Source organism: Rhinoderma darwinii, chromosome 2, assembly GCF_050947455.1.
Source record: "Rhinoderma darwinii isolate aRhiDar2 chromosome 2, aRhiDar2.hap1, whole genome shotgun sequence".
NCBI lineage: Eukaryota > Metazoa > Chordata > Amphibia > Anura > Rhinodermatidae > Rhinoderma > Rhinoderma darwinii.
In genome coordinates, this window is record NC_134688.1 from 380,378,102 (window position 1) to 380,398,651 (window position 20,550).

Genomic DNA, 20,550 nt, shown 5'->3' on the forward strand with positions numbered 1-20,550 from the left:
GGAACACACTGGGGCTCCTTACATTAATGCGTAATAAGGCACGGGTGGCTGCACTATAGTTATGAAACAACGCCTTTTTTTGAGGCTGATAATGAACCTTAAGACACTTAGTCACTACTGGTGTAGCAAACTGAGTGAATATTTGCTGATGGATTTTTTTTTCATATATACCAATGGACTCATACACAAAACAATCAGGCAGGAAAATCGTTGTGATATAATATAGTATAAATCTTTTTATTATGGATCAAATATGTAATGAATAAAACATAAGGAAAAACGACAAGCCAATGATAGACAAAATCCCTCCAGGAAAGTACAAAAATCCTCCTACAGACATATAAATATGGAACAGTCAATTAAAGAACTAGTGCCAAAAAGCTAGCAGCCCTAAAATACTTAGTGCAATGAAGGGCAAATTAGCGCACAAAAACAGACACCTAAAGAAAGGAGGGAATTTTGATCCTCTACACGTGTTTCGCCACCATCTACGTCTGGGGGTCTCAACCATAATGGCTAATGGGTCGGTATATAAAAAGGGTCTGCCCAATGACAATAGGTGACCTCACATATGTGCCAAATCAGTAATAAATGATCAAGATGGAAGGACCTAGACACCTGCGCACAGCATCCAATTCAGGGTAAAGTGGAAAATCCGCCGGAAGTGATGTAAGTAATGCAGGGGGATGCAGCATCTAGAACAGGAAAGGGATTGCAGCTACCTCCAGAAACATGGTGCCGTCCATGCAGGTGCATGGGCGGCTGCCACGAGTAGGCGTGGCTTTTGCGTCACATGACATGCATTCACTCACTGTGCTGCATAAAGGGAGTAAATGTCCTCCAAAAATATGGTGGCGCCAGTTAGTGTAATCAAGGTGGGCGTGGCATGTTGGTCACGTGATACGCAGGACCCATAGGAGGTGGGAGATTATTCCGTATGGGAAGAGGTGTGTAGTCACAATAGATGGGCTGAACACAGTGCTTGTAAATCACATAAAAATGCCTAAGTGTAGGAAACATGGCAGCCCCCTAAATAGTGACAAAAACCGGGCAGATAAACCACGGATGCTTAGAAAAACTTTGATAGGGAATGAAAGTTTGCAGCATGGAAACAGAATTACATAGAGTATAGTACAAGACAAGATGGATAATTAAGGGGACAGTGTGAAAAAGATCAAGTACAGTTATTTATACACAGAAGAGGGGGGGGGGTTCTCAATAAAGAATGTACACTGGAAAAATAGAATAAAATAAACAGAATAAATATATAGGTAAATGCACGTGCTAGGTAAAAATAGTGCAAAAAACACATGAAAGTGTAAAGTGACAATGCAAAATAAAAATCCCATATATAAAATGTGTACACAATAAATGTTAGATATTTGGATTAAAACCCATGTAAACAGCTGTACAGGAAAACAAAGTTATCATATTCAATACACATAATAAAGTGCTTGTGTGGCACCACATTACGGTGCTAATCAAAAAAATTAAACCGTGGACAGCTGTACATGAATACAAAATAGTCCGGTCTAATACTTGTGGTAATCAAGTGCTATATAGTAGCACGTACGCTGCTGATAAAGTGTGACTGCGTATAAAAATAACTGTAAATAAACTCCCGGATGCATGACAAACAGTGACAGAGCAAAAATGATTGGTATTAATGAGATCTCAAAGAAGGACTCAAAAGTAACCGGTTATACAAATACACAGATGTAGTTCAGAGAATGGAAGGTATGATGAGTAGTCCATATGCTCAATCCGAGGTCCAATCGCGTAGATACTACGTTGTATTCAAGAAATCTAAGAGCGTTCTAAAACATATTAATATCATGCCAAGTAAATGAAGTAAATACCGACGGTGTGATTGTAAATGCTCATCGAGTTAAAAAGGAGAAAAGGTAGAGTGGTGAAAGGGGCAAAAAAAAAGTAACGGGGATTTAAGAGGATATGAGAGAGTGGAAGGAGACCAGCACAAAAGGAAAAGGTGAGAAAGATGAAAATAGATGAGGAAAGAGGGAAAGAAGGAAAAGAAAAGGGGGAAAATAAGACAAACCGAGAAACAAGTAGAAAGAATATAGAGGAAGAAGCCTGGAGAAGAGCAAACCGGTAAAGAGAAAATAAATACTACATAAACCAGCCTAAGGGATAAAACCATTAAAAACTGAATAAAAACAACCCATGTAGCTACTGGGGAGAGACAGAAAATGATCAGATAATATAAATTGTGAATAAGAAAACAAATTATAATCAGAAAAGGAAAGTCTGTGGAATCAACCTAAGAAGGGGACAAAACTCAACTATCCAAGTACCTTAGGGGAGAGGAATATACAACTCCGTAACCTCGCCTCTTTCCGTGCCAAGATTTGTCTCCATTTGCGACCCCTAGAATTGATCAGGACCCGATCGATCCCCTTTACTTGAAGTAGTGAGGCATCGCAATGATGATTCTTAAAGTGTCATGGAATGGTCTTCAACTGGGACTCCTCTAATTCATCTACAGCACCAAGGATCCCCAATACCTTCTCTCTTGTCCGACTTCTCCGTTAACGGCTAATTAGGCCCACGTAGATTAAGTTGCATGGGCAGATGGCGAAATACACCACCCCAGTTGTGCCACAATTGATTATTTGAGTTATGGTGTACTCTCTATCCCTAGAGGAATTGTGAATCTTGGGGGTGGTCAAAATGTTTGTATCTTATATATACACCAATGGAGCTTATATCTCCGCTGGAGGTTTCATTAATATTTGACGGGAAAAATAACGTTGCATGCGGCACTATTTTTCCCGACGACACAAAGGACAGACGCATTTCCAAGTCTTTCAAACTTTCTATGTATATAGAAACCAGGATTCAGATGTGAGTATGTATATGTGTATATGTATATATATATATATGTGTGTATATATATATGTATATATATATATATATATATATATATATATATAAAACAGGATTCAGATGTGAGTACAGCCTTGGCCAGCTGTCTTTCACTATCGCCGACATCTGTTCTTTTAGCTCTGTTTGGTGTAACTCTCTGGTCCTTCTTTTGCAAAGTGGTTATTTGCTTTGTTTTCCTCTATCTTGTTTAAAAATAAGCCTAATCAAATGAACTAAAAAAAAAAAAACCTTTTCATAATCCAAACTTTTGACTTCCTTAGGTTGCGGGTCCACCATTTAAAGCAAATACTCTAATAGCTTTTACCAAGTTATTAGGTGCACCAACGCACATACTCCGAGACTGTGTACACATAATGAAGCTGGAGCTGGTAAGAATCTTATGTTTTCCTGTGTTCTATGGGCAATCAAAATAATTAACTATGGCAAGTTTGGGATGTTTTCTCCTCTTGTAATATAAGCTGTTATCCAATTGGATTAACGTGATTATAGAAACAGCCCTGGACCAGTGGGGTGTGATGTCTGGTATTGCATCTTATCTAGGCCGCCGTAGTAGACAAAGTTCTTTGACAGGGAGGGGGCTCACCATCTCATTAAAACCTACCAATTTTATTTTTTACAATTGTATCCCTAAGTTTCAAATACTTAGAACGACTCGGTTTCTTGAGCAAATCTCAATTTAGAAAATTCTTTCATATTTCAGTATATAATAAATTGTCAGCCGTTATTTAGAAATCAATCTTAGGTAGATTTTATCTTTTCTAAGGAGATTTCTAAAATACCTTAAATGCAACAGATGTACAGATATTTCAATCCTAAATTATTTACTTTAACTTTTTCTCTAATACATCTTTCTCACAACAGTTCTGCGTGTTTCACTTACGTTTCTGTCGTGCTTAGACCTTATTGCCTTAAATTGAGACCTGTTTTTCCTTAAGGTGAATACCACAAATTGCAGTACAATACATGTAAATGGAGTTTTTAATCCGCAACACGTAAATTCTGTTGCAAAGTTCTCCACGAATTTCAACACCTGCAACGCATAAGATGAAATTTGTCTCACCATCCACATGTAACACTTGCGGATTTCCAGCGTGTTAAAAAGTAAATTTTACTGTGTTTACTAATTTTGTAACTTGATCGTCTGGACACTAACTCCTGCTCCTTAAACAAATAGTTTCCAGATCAAGCAACGCAATTGAAATGGAATGTGCAGTTCTGTCTGACCATCCCTCCAAGTGCGCCACCAATTGCTCCTCCCGGGACTCCAGCTGTTGTCCTTAAATCCAAAATGCTGTTTTTTGTAAGTATTGTTAAATTGTAAAGGTGAAGATCAGTCTATTAATGTGGAGAAAAAATAAAATTCCTATGAGCAGGCCTGATGATAAATGATTATTGCATGTAAATGACACCGTGCTACTCTGGAAATAATAATAAAAATAAAAGTATACTAAAATTTAGCGAGGCAGCTCGGTGTACCCTGTGTACACTCGAGTAGTGAGCAGAGACTCATCCATAATCTAAGGCTATGTTCACACTTGATGAATTCAATATCATAGGTTTTTCTTCACCCCTTTAACTTATAATGTGTCCATTAGGTTTCCCTTTTTTATTGGATAGGTAATAGCAGAGGTCTGCTATTCTGGGCGTTTAAAGGATATGTACAGCTTTAAAAAAAATTTTTTTTAAATGTATCATTGTGATTGGTGTAACATTCAGAAATACTTCTAATTAAATATAATTTTTACTTTTTGAAATACAGCTGCTTTGTGTACTGTATACAGAGCAGCTCTTCTAACGCGGAAACCTGTATATGTCAGGTCCGCCGGACTGACGGGTTCTCTGACACGCAGGATCCACCTGTAATGGATCACAATTTAGATGTGATTGATAACAGGTGGATCCTGCGTGTCAGAGACACTCAGAACCCGCTGACCCTGAACCCGTCAGTGCTGCAGACCTGACGGATTCAGGTCTTCGCGCTCGATACAGCCGCTCTGTATACAGTAAACATAGCAGCTGTATCTCAAAAAGTAAAAATATTTTTTAATAAAAGTTTCTTGTAAGTTGCACCAATCACACTGATAGACATTTTATTTAACAAGTGTACATAGCCTTTAACCCCTTCCCACACCTTGGCGTAAATGCACGTCCAGGTGAGCAATAACTTCGCGCACCTGGGCGTGCAGTTACATCCGCGCTTTAACAGTTAACCGCCGCGTGGCGCTACACCGCAGCGGCGGTTAACTGTGCAGGGCGTCTGCCCTGCTCTCCCCGTTGCCGATCAGCAGCCTGTCGCCGCTGAAATTGGCAATTAACCCCTTTAATGCGGTGGTCGATTGCGATCACCACATCGAAGAGGTTTACAGCGGATCGGCAGCCCCCCACATACATTTGCGGGGGCTGGCGATCCTTATCATGGCAACCAGAGGCCAGACTATGACCTCCGGGTTGCCATGTACGGAAGCCTCGGAGGAACAGCCTCCGGCCGGTCCTCCGATGCTTCCTGTCAGTGTGACTGTCACGTCACAATGACAGTTAGAACACATTACACTACGTGTGTAGTGTAATGTGTTCTAGCAGCTATCAGAGCTGCAAGTCTAAGTGTCCCCTAGTGGGACAAGTAAAAAAAACATAATAAAAATGTTTTTAAAAAGTGTAAAAATAAAAGTTAGAGGTGACATAAACAAAGAATTCTTTTTTTACTATAATAAGTCTTTTATTATAGGGGAAAAATTAACACATTAAAAAAAGTACACATATTTGGTATCACCGCGTTCGTAACGAGCCCAACTATAAAACTATAATATTATTTTTCCCGCACGGTTAACACCGCGAAAAAAATTAACGAAAAACAGTGCCCGAATCACAATTTTTTTTGGTTACCAACCCTCCCAAAATATACAATAAAAAGTGATCAAAAAGTCGCATGTACGCCAAAATGGTACCAATACAAACTACATCCCGTCCCGCAAAAAACAAGCCCTTACACCGCTTTTTTGACTGAAAAATAAAAAAGTTATCGCTCTCAGAATATGGTGACACAAAAAATAATTTATTTGATAAATAAGTGATTTTATTGCACAAACGCTGCAAAACATAAAAAAATTATATACATATGGTATCGCCGTAATCGTACCGACCCGCAGTATAAAATATAATGGTAATTTATAGCCCAGGGTGAACGCCATAAAAAAAACGAATAAAAAACATTGTCAGAATTGATGGTTTTTGGTCCCCTTGCTTGCCAAAAAATGGAATAAAACGTGATCAAAAAAATTTCTGGTACCCCAAAATGGTACCAATGAAAACCTACAGATTGTCCCGCAAAGAATAAACCCTCACACAGCAACGGGGGAGAAAAAAGAAAAAAGTTCTGGCTCCCAGAATATGGCGATGCAAAATGTGCAGAGTGTCCAAAAGCAGATAAGATCGGGCGCCATTTATCAGTGCGACACCGGCCACATATCTGCGGATTATTTTTTATTTACTGCATTATTATACCCTGATGTACCCCGCACAGATAACATATGCCCCCACATTATAAACTGAAACACCAGTAAAACCCCAAACAGAACAACTACCAAGCTACATCTGCGCCCCAAAAGCCAAATGGCGTCCCTCCCTTCTGAGCCCTGCAGCGTGCCTAAACACCAGTTTACATCCACAGATATGGCATCACCATACCCGGGAGAACCCGGTTAATATTTTATGAGGTATTTGTCTTCAGTGGCACAAACTGGGCATAACATGTAGTGCACTAAAATGGCATATGAGTGGAAAATTGTAATTTTCACTCCACACCATGCGCTGCACATTAACCCCTTCGCGCACCACGACATAGCATGTCTTAGTGTGGGGGGTGATGTATGGAGCGTCTCACGGTAAAAATAAGGCATTTAAAACGGCAAAATCACAGTTTTTTTGGTCACCTTGGCTCTACCTAAAAATGTAATAAAAAGTGCTCAAAAAGTTGTATGTACCAAAAAATGGTACCAATAAAAATGACCGCTCGTCCCTCAATAAATAAGCCCTCACACCGCTCTATTGACTGAAAAATAAAAAAGTTGTGGCTCTTGGAACGCGGGGAGGAAAAAAGAAAAAGAAAAAAATTGATCAATCCAGAAAGGGTTAATTACTTTCTAATGAAAAACCATTTATGACCACACGTGGGGTATTGCCGTACTCGTGAGAAATTGCTTTACAAATGTTGGGGCGCTTTTTCCCCCTTTTATCCTTTGTGAAATTGAAAAAATGCATCATTTTAGTGGAAGAAATGTTGATATTCATTTTCACGGCCTAATTCTAATAAATCCTACAAAAGACTTGTGGGGTCTAAATGCCCACTATAGATTCTTTAAGTGGTGTAATTTCCACTTTTGGGGGGTTTCCGCTGTTTTGGCCTCTCAGGGGCTTTGCAAATGCGACATGGCACCCAAAAACCATTTCAGCTAAATTTGAGCTCCAAATAGCGCTCCTTCCCTTCTAAGCCTTGCTGTGGGTCCAAACAGCAGTTTATTACCACATATGGCATATTTCCGGAATCGGGAGAAATTGTTTTACAAATGTTTTCAGAAAAAAAGTAGATTTTCATCTTCACAAACTAATTCAAATAAATGTAGCAAAAAAACTATGGGTTAAAAATGCTAACTATACCCATAGATCAATTCCCTGAGTGGTGTAGTTTCCAAAATGAGGTCACTTTTGGGGGTCTTTATTGTTTTGGCCCCGCAAGACCTCTTCAAACCTGACATGGTACCTAAAATATGCTAAAAAAAATGAGGCCCCAAAATCCACTAGGTGCTCCTTTGCTTCTGAGGCCTGTATTTAAGTCAATTAGCGCACGAGGGCCACATGTGGGATATTTCTAAAAACTGCAGAATCTGGGCAATAAATAATAAGTTACATTTCTCGGGTAAAACCTTCTGTGGTATAGAAAAAAATGTATTACAAATGAATTTTGTAAAAAAAAAAAAAAAAAAAAGGAAATTTGGAACTTTCACCTCTACTTTGCTTTAATTCCTGTGAAACGCCTAAAGGGTTAATACACTTTCTGAATGCTGTTTTGAATACTTTGAGGGGTGCAGTTTTCAAAATTGGGGGATTTATGGGGACTTTCTAATATATAAGGCCCTCAAAGCCACTTCAGAACTGAACTGGTCCTTGTAAAAATCGCCTTTTTAAATTTTCTTGAAAATATGAGAAATCGCTGCTAAAGTTCTAAGTCTTGTAACGTCCTAGAAAAAGAAAAGTGTTAAAAAAATTATGCCAAACTAAAGTACACATATGGGAAATGGTAACTAGTAACTATTTTGTGTTGTATTACTATCTGCTTTACAAGCAGATACATTTAAGATTAGAAAAATGCACATTTTTGCACATTTTCTCCAAATCTTGGTGTTTTTTACAAATAAATATTGAATTTATCAACCAAATTTTTTCCCTAACATAAAGTACAATATGTCACGAGAAAACAATCTCAGAATCACTTGGATAGGTAAAAGCATTCCGGAGTTATTACCACATAAAGTGACACAGATATGAAAAATTGGCTTTGTCCTGAAGGCCAAAACCGGCTCAGTCCTGAAGGGGTTAAAGAGCAAAGTAAACGCTGTTGGAAAAGAACTAACAAAAATGTGAACAGGGCATTATTATACTACAAGTACTCTTGAAGAGCAGTTTGTTTCATTGACTCCATTTGTTAATAAGAACCATGTACTGAACTGGATGAACTTGAATATAAACTAAATATTGGTCAATAATGCTGGATTACATGAATTTACATATAACGTTTCTAAAATGTAGACTGTTTATCATTAGCTGTTCTGTTGCTTCTCACCATTATCCAATGGCTAACTGCATTGTAAAATTCTGATTTTTTTTTTTTTCTTTTCTTGTTCACAGCTTCAGTTAACCCAAAAGACATCTGTGCCACCAGAGCCAGTTAGTATTATTGTTCCAATCATCTATGACATGGCGTCCGGAACAACTCAACAAGCAGACATCCCTCGTCAGCAGAACTCCTCAGTGGCAGCTCCTCTTATGGTCAGCAACATTCTGAAGAGGTTTGCAGAGATGAATCCACCTCGTCCAGGTTAGCATATGCTAATGTTAAAATTGTATTTTTAGATTGCGAGTATTTGGTGAAAGATGAAGCAATTCTTAGTCACTGCTTCCCAACTCGATAAAAAGTGTAAGAACCAGAGTTAGTGTGTTGTTTTTTTCCCCCTATATTTGGCAGTGGAAGTCAAAGACTTGTCTTCGATTCCTACTACTAGTCTGTGAAGTGGGAGAATGATTCTTCCTAGACTAGAGAACTCTACTTCCTTGTTCATCACTTGGGGACACAAAACCATGTTACATGATGCTGCCACTAGGAGGTGACACTAGGCAGGAATGAATCTAGGCTCCGCCCAGACAGGCCTTACCCTTCCCACAGAGACTGGATAGTTCAGTTTTTAGCCTAGTGTCTTAGGAGGCAGACATCACTTGATACTTAGGTCTTCTATTTTTTTATTTTAATTTATTTACTTTCCTTAGCTCCAGGTGGGGTTTCAGCCTGTTTACAGTCTATGTAAACCCCTGCGGGTGTTGGGAAACCAGGCAGTCCTCTGTTCTATTTCTCCCTCTTCGCCAGTCACTTAACTTAGATTTTCTGCTTCTAAAGACAGAGTGCCAGTACCCCACTGTATGTGCATGGTTACGGAAGAGGTGACCCTACGTCCGGGCCGGCTCCAGGTTTATGTGGGACCTTTGGCGACACAGACTTAGTAGGCACCTTCGCGGTGGAACTCACGGCGGCAGTAAAATGGAAGAAAACATCACTTTGTTCCCCCATATAGACGTTAGGCCCGGTTTATGCCCCCATATAGAAGTTAGGCCCCCAGTTTTTACCCCCTCTGTAGATAGTGCCACGCAGCCCGCCCTCCCGGGTAGGGCCACGCACTACTAGCACTCTGCCTGGAACTCCTGCCCTGCTCCTGACATCGCTGTCCATATATGGATAGTGATGTCTGGAGCAGAGCTGAAGTCCCAGGCAGAGCGCTAGTAAAGGCTCTGCTCTGGTACTGCAGCTCTGGGAAAGCCCCTGACATCGCTGTCCATATGCGGCTAGTGATGTCCGGGGCAACCCCAGAGCCAAAGTCCCGGGCAGAGCGCTACCAGCACGCTGCCTGGGACACTGCTCTGCTCCTGACAACACTGTCCATATATGGACAGTGATGCCATGCCGACGCCGGCCCTGCCCTACGTGCACTAAAAGAAGTGTGAGGGTAAGTATGTACCCATGCCCCCTCCATTTGTTCTGCTGTCTGGGGAAGTGCTGGTCTCTATGCAGCCTGGCTTTCTAATCTTGCCCCCGGCGTGTCTGACCTAGGCCGTGTTTATTTGATCCGTTTTGGCTCCTCCCTGGCCTGTCAGGTGTTCCTTTTTAGCCTATTGCCTCCCTCCTCACGTCTTCTCTTGATTTGAGGAAGACCTTTTTGGGAGGTGGGGTTTGGGGGTGGGGCTTAAGTCTTTCGAACTCTGTCCATTTTGAAAGTCTTGAGGACATAAGCTCTGATGCAACTCATTTTCTGGTGCCATCCATCTTCTGTCTTCAACCACAGGGGTACACAGCTGCAAGGGTCTTGTAGGCGTGTCCTTTTGGCTGTATTGTTTGTTTTGGAGGTTCATTTTCTTCTGACGTTGCTGCTTATTTCCTTTTTTCTGTCATGTCCTACTCCTGGAGGATGTTACCAAGCAGCCTATACAGGTGGGCAAGGCTACTTTTTATGCCTGTAGCAGTTGAGATACAAAGTGTACTCTCCCTGAGCATGTGGCACCCACTGAATGGGCGAAGTCTCCAATTCATGGTTTAGTATTTGAAGCATTTTCATTCCTATATTATGGCTGAGCTCAAGAGCCCTCTTTTCTTTGGATAATACTCAATCTACTTCTTGCTCACCCTTTTGGAATTGCCACGTCTCATCGGGTTTTCACCAAGGTCCTGGCATCTCTTATGATACTTCACTGCGCAACGAGTCTCCATCATTCCTTACCTTCACAACCTTAGTGTAGGCACACTCCAGAGAGGACAGTCTTTGCAGTCTCCAGATCTCCCTGAATACTTTGAGAGGGTTTGGATGGATCATCAACATGTCCTAACTCAGAGCATAGATTTTTGGGAATGATATTCAACAGCAGGACTGACTGAGTTTGCTCTTTATAACCAGGAAACTCCTTTCTCTCTCATTTTTTTGCATGCTAGTGCTGGGTAGAATGGGTTTGACCTTTGGGGCGATTCCATATGCACAGTTCCACACCAGGTCCTTGAGAGGGCAGTCCTCTTATGCTGGAACAAGTCTCAGGACTAGCTGGACAAATTGATTCTTCTGCCTGTTTGGGTCTGTCAGGAGTTTCGAGATGGTGGCATACCTCACTGACAATCTCGATGGGTTGTTTTTTTTCCCTCCCCCTCCAGAGGCTGGTCAACTCATGCCAGTCTTGTCCGGGTGGGGTGCAGTATTCGGGCCTCGCACAGTTCAGGTATTTGGTCGCAAGAAGAAAAGTTTTTTCAGATCAACCTGCTGGAATTGAAGGCAATCTTCCTAAACCTCTCCCACTGGACTCCTCTTCTTAAGGGTCGGCCGGTCAGGAGCCAGATTGACAACTCCACGGTGGTGGCTTATCTGAACCACCAGGGTGGCACCAGGAGCCGGGCGACTCTATTGAAATTTTCTCGGATTCAGCTGTGTCAACATATTCCAGCGCTGTCCGCAATCCACATACAAGGCGTGGACAATTGAGCTCAGTCGAGAAAAACTAGATTCAGTAGAGTGGTCACCAGCATTTCACCTATTGAACTTTACTTATCCCTCACTGGCCGCTGCTATAAAAAGTTCATTGCCGTTATCCCCGCTCCTAAACTCCTCTTCCGACTGTAAATATCGGTCTGCAAACGTTTTGCGCCTTTTATCATAATAATCCGGTGTCCCTTTGTGCGCACACACCAAAAGAGGACATCAATGCACAAGCGCAGGATTTTGTGTGCTGGGGGAAGGCGAGGAGCTCTCAATCAAAAGTAAGGCGGCGAAGTAAACTTGGAAAGACTTGAGGAATGAAGATATGACTCTTTCCAAACGAAGATTTGACTCTTTTCAAATGAAGATCTGACTCTTTTCTGCTCATTAGCATACGGTGTGGGAACACTAAAAAGCTAAATACTAAAGCTACAGAGCCGACTAAGAAGATAATTATAGGTTATATAGAAATGATTTTTCACCCACTACCACCAGGTATAGTCGGTTTAATAGGTGAAATGCTGGTGACAGGTTCCCTTTAAGAGTATTTCATCAACTGTACCAGAGATGGGACTACCCTGATGAGGATATCTTTGTGTTCCGCCTCAACAACATGGTTCCTACCTACGTAGCCAGGGCACGGGATCCTAAGGCTATCGCAGTCGTTGCGCTGGTCACTCCATGGAGAGTGTTGGATCAGGTTTCCAAAATTACAGACCGATCGGTCCAAGGGTAAAGTTTCTCCCCTTCAGGTTATTGCCTATCCTACAAATTACTGTTGGTTCCTCCTGGATAGTCAGGCATCAAGCTTTCCATTGCTAAGGGCTGCATTTTCTAAGTTTTACCAAATTCATTCTTTGACCTCTGCTGATGCCAGTTTGGGTAACAGTGTTGAAGGCAGCTGTGCGTTTGGCAGATCGCATAGCTGTACTTTTAGTTTGTGTTTTCCACGCCTTCTGTGACTGCTTTTGGACGTCATATGGTGCTGTCCCCCAATGATTAACAAGAAAACAAGATTTTTGAACTTACTGTAAAATCTATTTCTTATTGGGGGACACATTAAAATAGCCAATGAATCAGAAGTGAGAGCAGCAGCCAAATATTTATTTTGATTTACAGAGATATGGGGCTTTTTATTATTTTTCTGCAGCGGCCATTTTCGCAAGAGGAAGTGCAGCCATATTCGTAGCTTCCTAAAATCCACTGTCATGTTACATCAATAAAAAAAAGTTTGCTTTGAGTTGCTGAGATGCTAATTCATAAGTGCTAACATCGCTGCAGTTCCTGATAGTGCTGCAGAGAAGAGGATGAAGATGGAGTCGTGTATACATAGGTGAGTATTGTTTTTTACTCTAATCACAGCCACCTTACTATTTTTCTTTGTTTGGGGAGTCATGTGACACTCCACCCGCTGCACACTCTCCACCACTTATACATGGACGTTGCTTGACTCCTTCGTTGAGGTGAAGCTCAAATCCTGATGAAAACCTGACTGACATCTGTATGCCAGACTTCTTTACGGTCCCCTGATAGGGCAAGTCTGTCAGGCTTTTTCCCTCCTACCCCTAGGCCAGCCCTCAGTAAGGCCTGCTCAGTTGGGGGGGGCGGGCTTCTCCTTTTATTGGAGTTTTTGCTCAGGCATGTCTCCTAAAGCTTGCGTTTGCGAGGGGGTTCCCGTGAGTTTTCTCAGCCTCTGTCCTTCTGGGCTGCTGCCTTTTTTTATTCCTGCTGTAGACTCTTCCTCCGTTTTGTTTTTTCCCCCATTCCTCAGGAGAGGAAATTCCATGTTTTTTATATTTTTTTCCCTCCAATCGGTTCGCCGTTCAAAAAAGGACAGGACTGTTCAGCCTATCCTGGACCTCAAGTGCCTTATCCACTGTCAGGGCGAATCATTTTCAAATGGATTCTATAAGGGCGGTGATAGCCCCTATACAACAGGGCGAGTATCTCTCCTCCAAGGATTTAAAGGACGCATATTTCCACATTCCAGTATACCCGGCCCACCGACATTTCCTCATGTTTGCCATATATGCTTGCAGCTATCGTAGCTCCCACCCAGTTCCAGTTTTCTGAGGTTTTTTTTTTCCTAGTCATTTCCTAGTCCATTCTTGCCTTTTGGTGTTTGATTTTGTGTCAATTCTTTGTACCAATTGTTTTTTTGCAGATAATACGGGTTTGCTGCTTATTGCTCCTACTGCTTGTGTACATACTGATTATCTCAGTGCCTGTAGTAGGGGGTACAGACTGTGTAGAAGACTTTTGGCTTAGTGACCACCTTCTAGTGGCAACAGCCTAAACCCACGGTCTTCTGTGTCCCCCAATGAAGTAAGAGAGACATAATCACTACTCTTTGGTTACTGCTTGAACTCTTCATTTGCTAATTTAGAGTAGTTCTTAACGTTTTGGGTTGGAAGCCTCTTCAAGTAATATCCATTCCCCACCATATAACACGGTCCATATTTAGCCTTGGATCCTCTACCAATTATAGAGGAGCATCCTGTTTGCCTGCTGAATTACATGTGGTATTGTGGTCCTTAAAAAGTATGTGAGCCTCTGATCCGAAGAATTCACTTACTGTTTTGAGGAAATTATCGTCATTTGTTTGATATCTTTGTAAGGAGGTCTGACTTGTGAGTCGTGTGTCTGGTCTCCTTTCCTCTGCCTCTTTGTAACATACTAGTCTGTAAGTAAACAATATTTTTATGTTCTACAACCTGTTAATGCTCTGCCCTTTGCTACTTTGTCTACAGGGGAATGTACGATATTTGCTGCAGTGCGTGATCTTATGGCAAATTTAACCTTGCCACCTGGTGGACGACCTTGAACACCTTTTAGAAGTCGCATGGGTTAATATATTTTTTTCTAATATATTTTGTGTTCAGATGAAAATACGGATCGGACAAGAGACAATTTACCATTTGATATTTTTTTTTGTCTGTATGAACAATGACACAAAAGCTGGCAGATATTTTTCAAAGATGCACTTCACCAGAAATTATATATAATTGATCAAAAAGTAATTTTTTTTGTATATTGCTGTTGTACAGTGTTTTACGAAGACTCATTTCAAGTGATGAAAACTTAATATTCCCCTCCCAAGAACACGTTTAATATTCTGTTTTATACCGAATGAAATTTGAAAATGCCAAACTTTGTTTTGTTTTTTTCTGTAAATGTGTTTTCTTTAGTGTAACAGATTTTTTTTTTTTCTTTTTAAAAAAAAAATGATTTGTCATTTTGAATACTGTAAAACTGTGACAGACTTTATAATGAAACTGTATTTTAATATGACTGCTTCAAATCCTAATACAAAAGCATCTGGGCGTGTTAAGAATATGTCCTCTAAAAAAAAAAAAAAAAAAAAAAAAAAAAAGCAATATTTAATAAACTAGGAGAAAGAGACAAAAGTCTGAACATGTTGTGACGCAAAAATTTTTAAAAAAGAAGAAAAAAAATCACAAAACAAAAAGACCCTATCAACAAGTCGAGGTGAAATCGTGTCCGCAAGGTTTCCTTATGGGGAAAAAAACAAAACTAAGGCCTCATGCACACGAGTGAATTGCGGCCCCATTAATTTCAATGGTCCCTTGTACACGACCGTGGTTTCCACGGTCTCTGCATGACCCAGGAGCCTGGACCACAAAAAGAACGGACATGTCTTAGTACGGCCGTGTTTTACGGTCCAGGCTCATAGAAATTAATTCGCACGGCCCTCTGGTGACACTCCGCGGCCGTCCGACCCGAAAATCACGGCCGATAAAAGTAGATTTCACTATAACACAGGCTGTAATTCTGTGTCGTAGCCAGATGGGTAAAACCATTTATTTTCATATCTACGAAACTATTTTTATGTGGATTAATTGTATATATAAGCTGTGAAGTTACATTTAAGGGTGAAGCTGAGGTTTTTCTGTTACTTCCAAAGACATTTATAATACGTTCTAGCTTTAAACCTTTTGCAGCCAGAGGTTTTTGGACATTTTGCACCTATGCTAGTCAGGACAATTTTCACACTTTTGACCTGAAAAGATAAAACCTAAATTAGAAAAATCAAACTAAATTCACATACCTATATATTTTCTGAAAGTGGACACCTGGCACATTGTCAAAATGCCACTCAGAACTCTTTTCCCTTCACCCATGACCGCACTGATCGAGAGAGAGAGAGAGTGTAAACAGACCGATGAAAATATGGAGCCTCCTAGTTACTCCTTTGTGGATTTCTGTACTTGGTAGGAGACCTAGAGACCATTGTGCACCAGAGCTAAGGCAATAGACCAATCAGGTTTATTTTTTTCTCATGTACCTGGATAGTAATTTTCTTCATGGTCATTGCTCTTGTTTTACATTCGGGGAGCTGGTCCGGTGTGAGTCGCTTCCAGTTAGTAGTTCCATGACAGCAGATACTAGCAAGACAGCAGGGTCAAGCAACACGGAGGCACATTTCCTGGTTTGTAAGGGTAGGCGGCTAGATATGAGCGCGTATGTATCTTTAGTGGCGGTCACCTAAAAATGCTCATTAAGGTGAGTGCACGGTACGTTGGGTCAGCTGGAGAGGACACCGCAGTAGTCCTTTTTTTTTTTTCTTTCATCTTTCAATGGCTTTTCTTTCAGATGTTGTGTTGCCATTGAAGAAATAAAAGGAAAAAACACGGCGCCACATAGTGTGAGTAAGCCCAAAAAATGACAAACTGTTTCTGACAGATGGATGCTTACCACAGTTAGATAGATCTTAAGCGTGAAATAGGTGAACAGGTGAGTGCTGCTGCCGAGATCCCAGGCGGTTGGGCCTGAAAGGCCACCGCAATGTGGTACTGTAAAAGTTCTTCAAAAAACGGGACTACGTGAGGCGCTGCTACTCAATGATGATTCAGTTGTAATGGATAATAATATTTATTGATAAAGGCTACGCGTTTCAATGCCGCACCGGCATCTTCCTCAGGCCATGTGAATTGCAGTCTAAACACCAGCCCTTTTAAATACACCACGCGGGAAAAAAAAAACGCCAATGTAAACAAGGTCAGAGTGCACCAGTGACGTAATCGCTGGAGGCAGTTATACTTAAAAATACATCAAAACATTTGTACATACCAAATACATCATTAATTAGGACGAGAAAAGTGAAAAGTTAGAAAAAGCATAAAATCTAAAATAGTGACATATAGTAACAGTTAAAAGACAATCTGACAAATTCAGTAGTATACGTGCCGATGAGTTAAACGTGAGTTCAACCTCAAACGATCATCTGGATGTGCAGAAATTTTCCTATATCACATTTGCGATGTTTTACAGTACTAGACATTCAATTAGAAAGAAAACGAAATTAAAAGAAATAAAAGTAATAAGTAAAAAAGATTAAAACTACTGTTGAACTAAAAGCAAGAGGAACTCAACTGGACGAAGAGAACAAACCTCATGATGTCTAAAATAATAAGAAATAATACTAATAATAACCATCCGTTTGAATGATCTTATTGATATTCTCAATAGTAACCATTTGGACATAAATGTGATGATTAAGGCTTCCAAATACGTCCCCAGTGGAGACATCAATCATAAATGATTGGGAATATCAAGCTTACGATTTGATGCAAATAAAGTTAACAGAATATATGGAATACTGAAAATTAAAAGTAAGAAAGAAGGAAGCCACCTAGTTGATATATAAATTGATCAACCTGATTACAAGCACCAATTTCACCTACTGTAGAGGTTATATAATGAGTAAAATGACGTGAATACAAATTTAAAAATGAACTATGACAAACCGTATTTATCAATAATGAAAATTATAAGGATAACCACAGCAACCAGAACCTTTCCCCGGAAAGAACCGGGCAGCCACAGAACACTCAGAATCCCGAGGGATAACCGGGGGGGGGGGGGGGGGGCTAAAAGGTAACCGAACTCAAGTAAGGATGAATAAATATATATAAAACGAGTATATATATATATATGTAAATATACAACAATAACCCCTTCAGCGTATTCAAAAAACATTATAAACATATACACACATATATATATATATATATATATATATATATATATATATATATATATATATATATATATATAGAGATAAAAAGAAATAACACCAGTATATTTAGATCCAGATCATGTGTATGTATAAAACCTAAATCATTAGTCAAGAGATGTTGTTTCCGAAATATCATTCAAACCGTTTGGATGCAGGGTCAACAGCTTAAAAATCCAAAAATTTTCTCTTTGTTTGAGTTTTTGGAACCGGTTAGGAATATCACAAGAAATTTGTTCAATGGGGGTAATGGTAATTCTATTGAATTGGCAGTTATGGGAAGAAGCACAGTGTTTCGAAACACTATGTTTTAAAAACCCTTTTAGAACATTATATTTATGTTTATTAATTCTGCTCCGAAAGGCATTGGATAGTCCTCCCAATGTACTGTAGCCGACATGAACATTCAAGGAGGTAAATAACAAAACTGCTGCCACAATTAAGGAAAGCCCTAATTGGGAAAATTTCATTGGTTATGTTGGAACAGAAGGTATATTTTTTATGTGAAATATTATTACAACATAAACAGCGCCCTTGGCTGCATTTATAGGAACCATTTAAAACTGGGAGAATTTTTGGGATAAAAGACTTAGAATTATTAATCCGACTGGGGGCTAATATATTTTTCAAATTTGCTGACCGTCTAAAGGTGATACCTGGTTTATCTGGCAGAGAATTTTTGAGAAAAGGATCATCTTTCAAGATATGCCAGTGTTTGGACAGAATAGATCTCACAAATTTGTGTCCACTATTATATGCTGTGATGAAATTATTTGTATATTTAATCTTATTTGTATCTATTTTTCCATTTTCGTTTGTGCAGTCAGTGGTAACCTCCATCTTTTTTTATTGGGTTTACACAGGACTTCTGGGTTAGTTCAGCCGCTTTGGAGCGCGCCCCTTTAATCAATTGCATAGGAATTTTTTTTTCTTTAAATCTACCTTCAAGAATATCACATTCCTTTAGAAAATTATGTTCAGAGGAGCAATTCTTCCTCACTCTCCTGAATTGCCCAAAGGGTACATTTTTGATCCACGGAGGGTAATGGGCACTTCTAAAATCGATATAGCTATTAACATCAACGGTTTTAAAATGTGTTCTAGTATTAAAATTGCTAGTAATTTCATCGTAACCGTTGGTTAGATCTAAAAAGTCGATGCAGGTAGTGGAAAAGGTGTAAGTGAAAGTTATTCCAAAATCATTAATATTTAACGCTTCCATAAAATCAGCTTCTTTTTCATTACCTTTCCATACAATAAATAAATCGTCATTAAAACGTCTATAAAGTAAAATTTTATCTTTAAAATTGTGACCATTAAAAATATGCTTATCCTCAAAATCACCCATATATAGATTGGCATATGCCGGGGCAAACCTAGAGCCCATCGCACAGCCCTTTACTTGGTTGTAAAAGTTGTTTCCAAAACTAAACACATTGTGCTTGAGAATGTATTCCACACAATTAGTTAAGAATAGAATTTGTGCAGTCGGAATGTTGGGGTTCGAGGCTAAAACTGATTCCATCACTTCAAGACCTCTGTCATGGGGAATGTTGCTATATAAGGCTGTGACATCAGCTGTCAAAAAACTCACCGTAGGTAAGGGGGGCTCAAACAGATTTTGTAAATCTTTAATGAGCTGAGTAGAGTCCCTCAAATAAGAGGGTAGTTGCAGCACAAATGGCTGGAGATGTAAATCAATATAATGAGACAGATTACTAGTGAGAGACTCAATGCTGGAGATGATGGGACGGCCAGGTGGATTGCTCACACATTTGTGTATTTTCGGTAGATGGTATATGAAGGGCAAACTAGGGCATGGCATATTGAGGAAATGCCTTTCTTTTTTAGTCAGTAATCCCTCTGAGAAAGCCGTATCTATAAAATGTCTATAATCACATATATAAGAGGGAAGCGGGTTAACCACTAATTTTAAATAAAATGAACTATCCGATAAAATCCTGGAGGTTTCCTTAATGTAATCACATTTGTTCTGTATTACAATACCCCCTCCTTTATCCGCAGAGCGGATAACAATCTCCTTATTGTTGCGTAAGGATTTGATTGCTTTTCTCTCATTGGTAGATAAATTGTCTGGCATAAAATTAGGTTTATCCAGTAAACGGAATTCATTTCCAACAAGTGTAGAAAAGGTTTCCAGAAAGGAACCTTGGTGGTGTATAGGATAGAAGCTGGATTTGGGATGTACTTCCACACTTACAGCCATTTGGGTAGACACACACTCAAGAGAATCATTTTTTTGGAGGAACAACTGAGGAGTAGTCGGACATGGAAAAATGTCTAGATAGGGTTAGTTTTCTAATAAACCTATTTAGGTCCATAAAAAGTTCAAACGTATCAGGAGGGGCCACTGGACAGAAAGAAAGCCCCTTACCCAATAAACTCATTTCCCAATCATTTAATTTATAAGAGGACAAATTGAAAAGTTTTACTGTGTGTTCCTTTGTTTTTTGGACTGCAAGTGGAGTATTGACACATTTACGGCTCCTACCACCCCTCTTTCTATACCTCTGTCGGTTTCTAATTTTCTTTTTATCTAAATTTTTTGAATTGTCAGAAAAAAACTGGTAATCGTTTGGATTTTGGGGCTCGTGATATACGGTATCAAGCAGTCTTTGCTTTTTAGTGTTGGAGTTATCGGGGGCATAGTTAATTGGGACGGAAGGCCTAAAAAAGAAACAGTGGAAATGGTGTTATCCATGCATATGGAAGGATGATCAGAAGGGGGCTCTGTACGTTTTTGAGTTGTTATATTCTGCTGATTAACACAAAATGAATCATCGGAAATGAATGGTGATTCCACATCAT

The 20,550-nt window shown here is 39.8% G+C and overlaps 1 protein-coding gene across 2 annotated transcripts in view; it reads left to right on the forward strand.

Annotated features, from left to right (window-relative positions):
- Window positions 1-15,025, forward strand: part of MED14 (mediator complex subunit 14) — a 60,394-nt gene extending 45,369 nt beyond the window's left edge. The window contains exons 28-31 of one of the 2 annotated variants that reach the window (XM_075853943.1): window positions 3,168-3,275; window positions 4,082-4,207; window positions 8,809-8,998; window positions 14,435-15,025. In XM_075853943.1, coding sequence (XP_075710058.1) covers window positions 3,168-3,275; window positions 4,082-4,207; window positions 8,809-8,998; window positions 14,435-14,508 — 498 coding nt within the window. In that variant the 3' untranslated portion in view covers window positions 14,509-15,025. The remainder of the gene's footprint in view (window positions 1-3,167; window positions 3,276-4,081; window positions 4,208-8,808; window positions 8,999-14,434) is intronic. The other variant, XM_075853944.1, reaches the window with a different exon arrangement.
- Window positions 15,026-20,550: the final 5,525 nt, after the last annotated feature.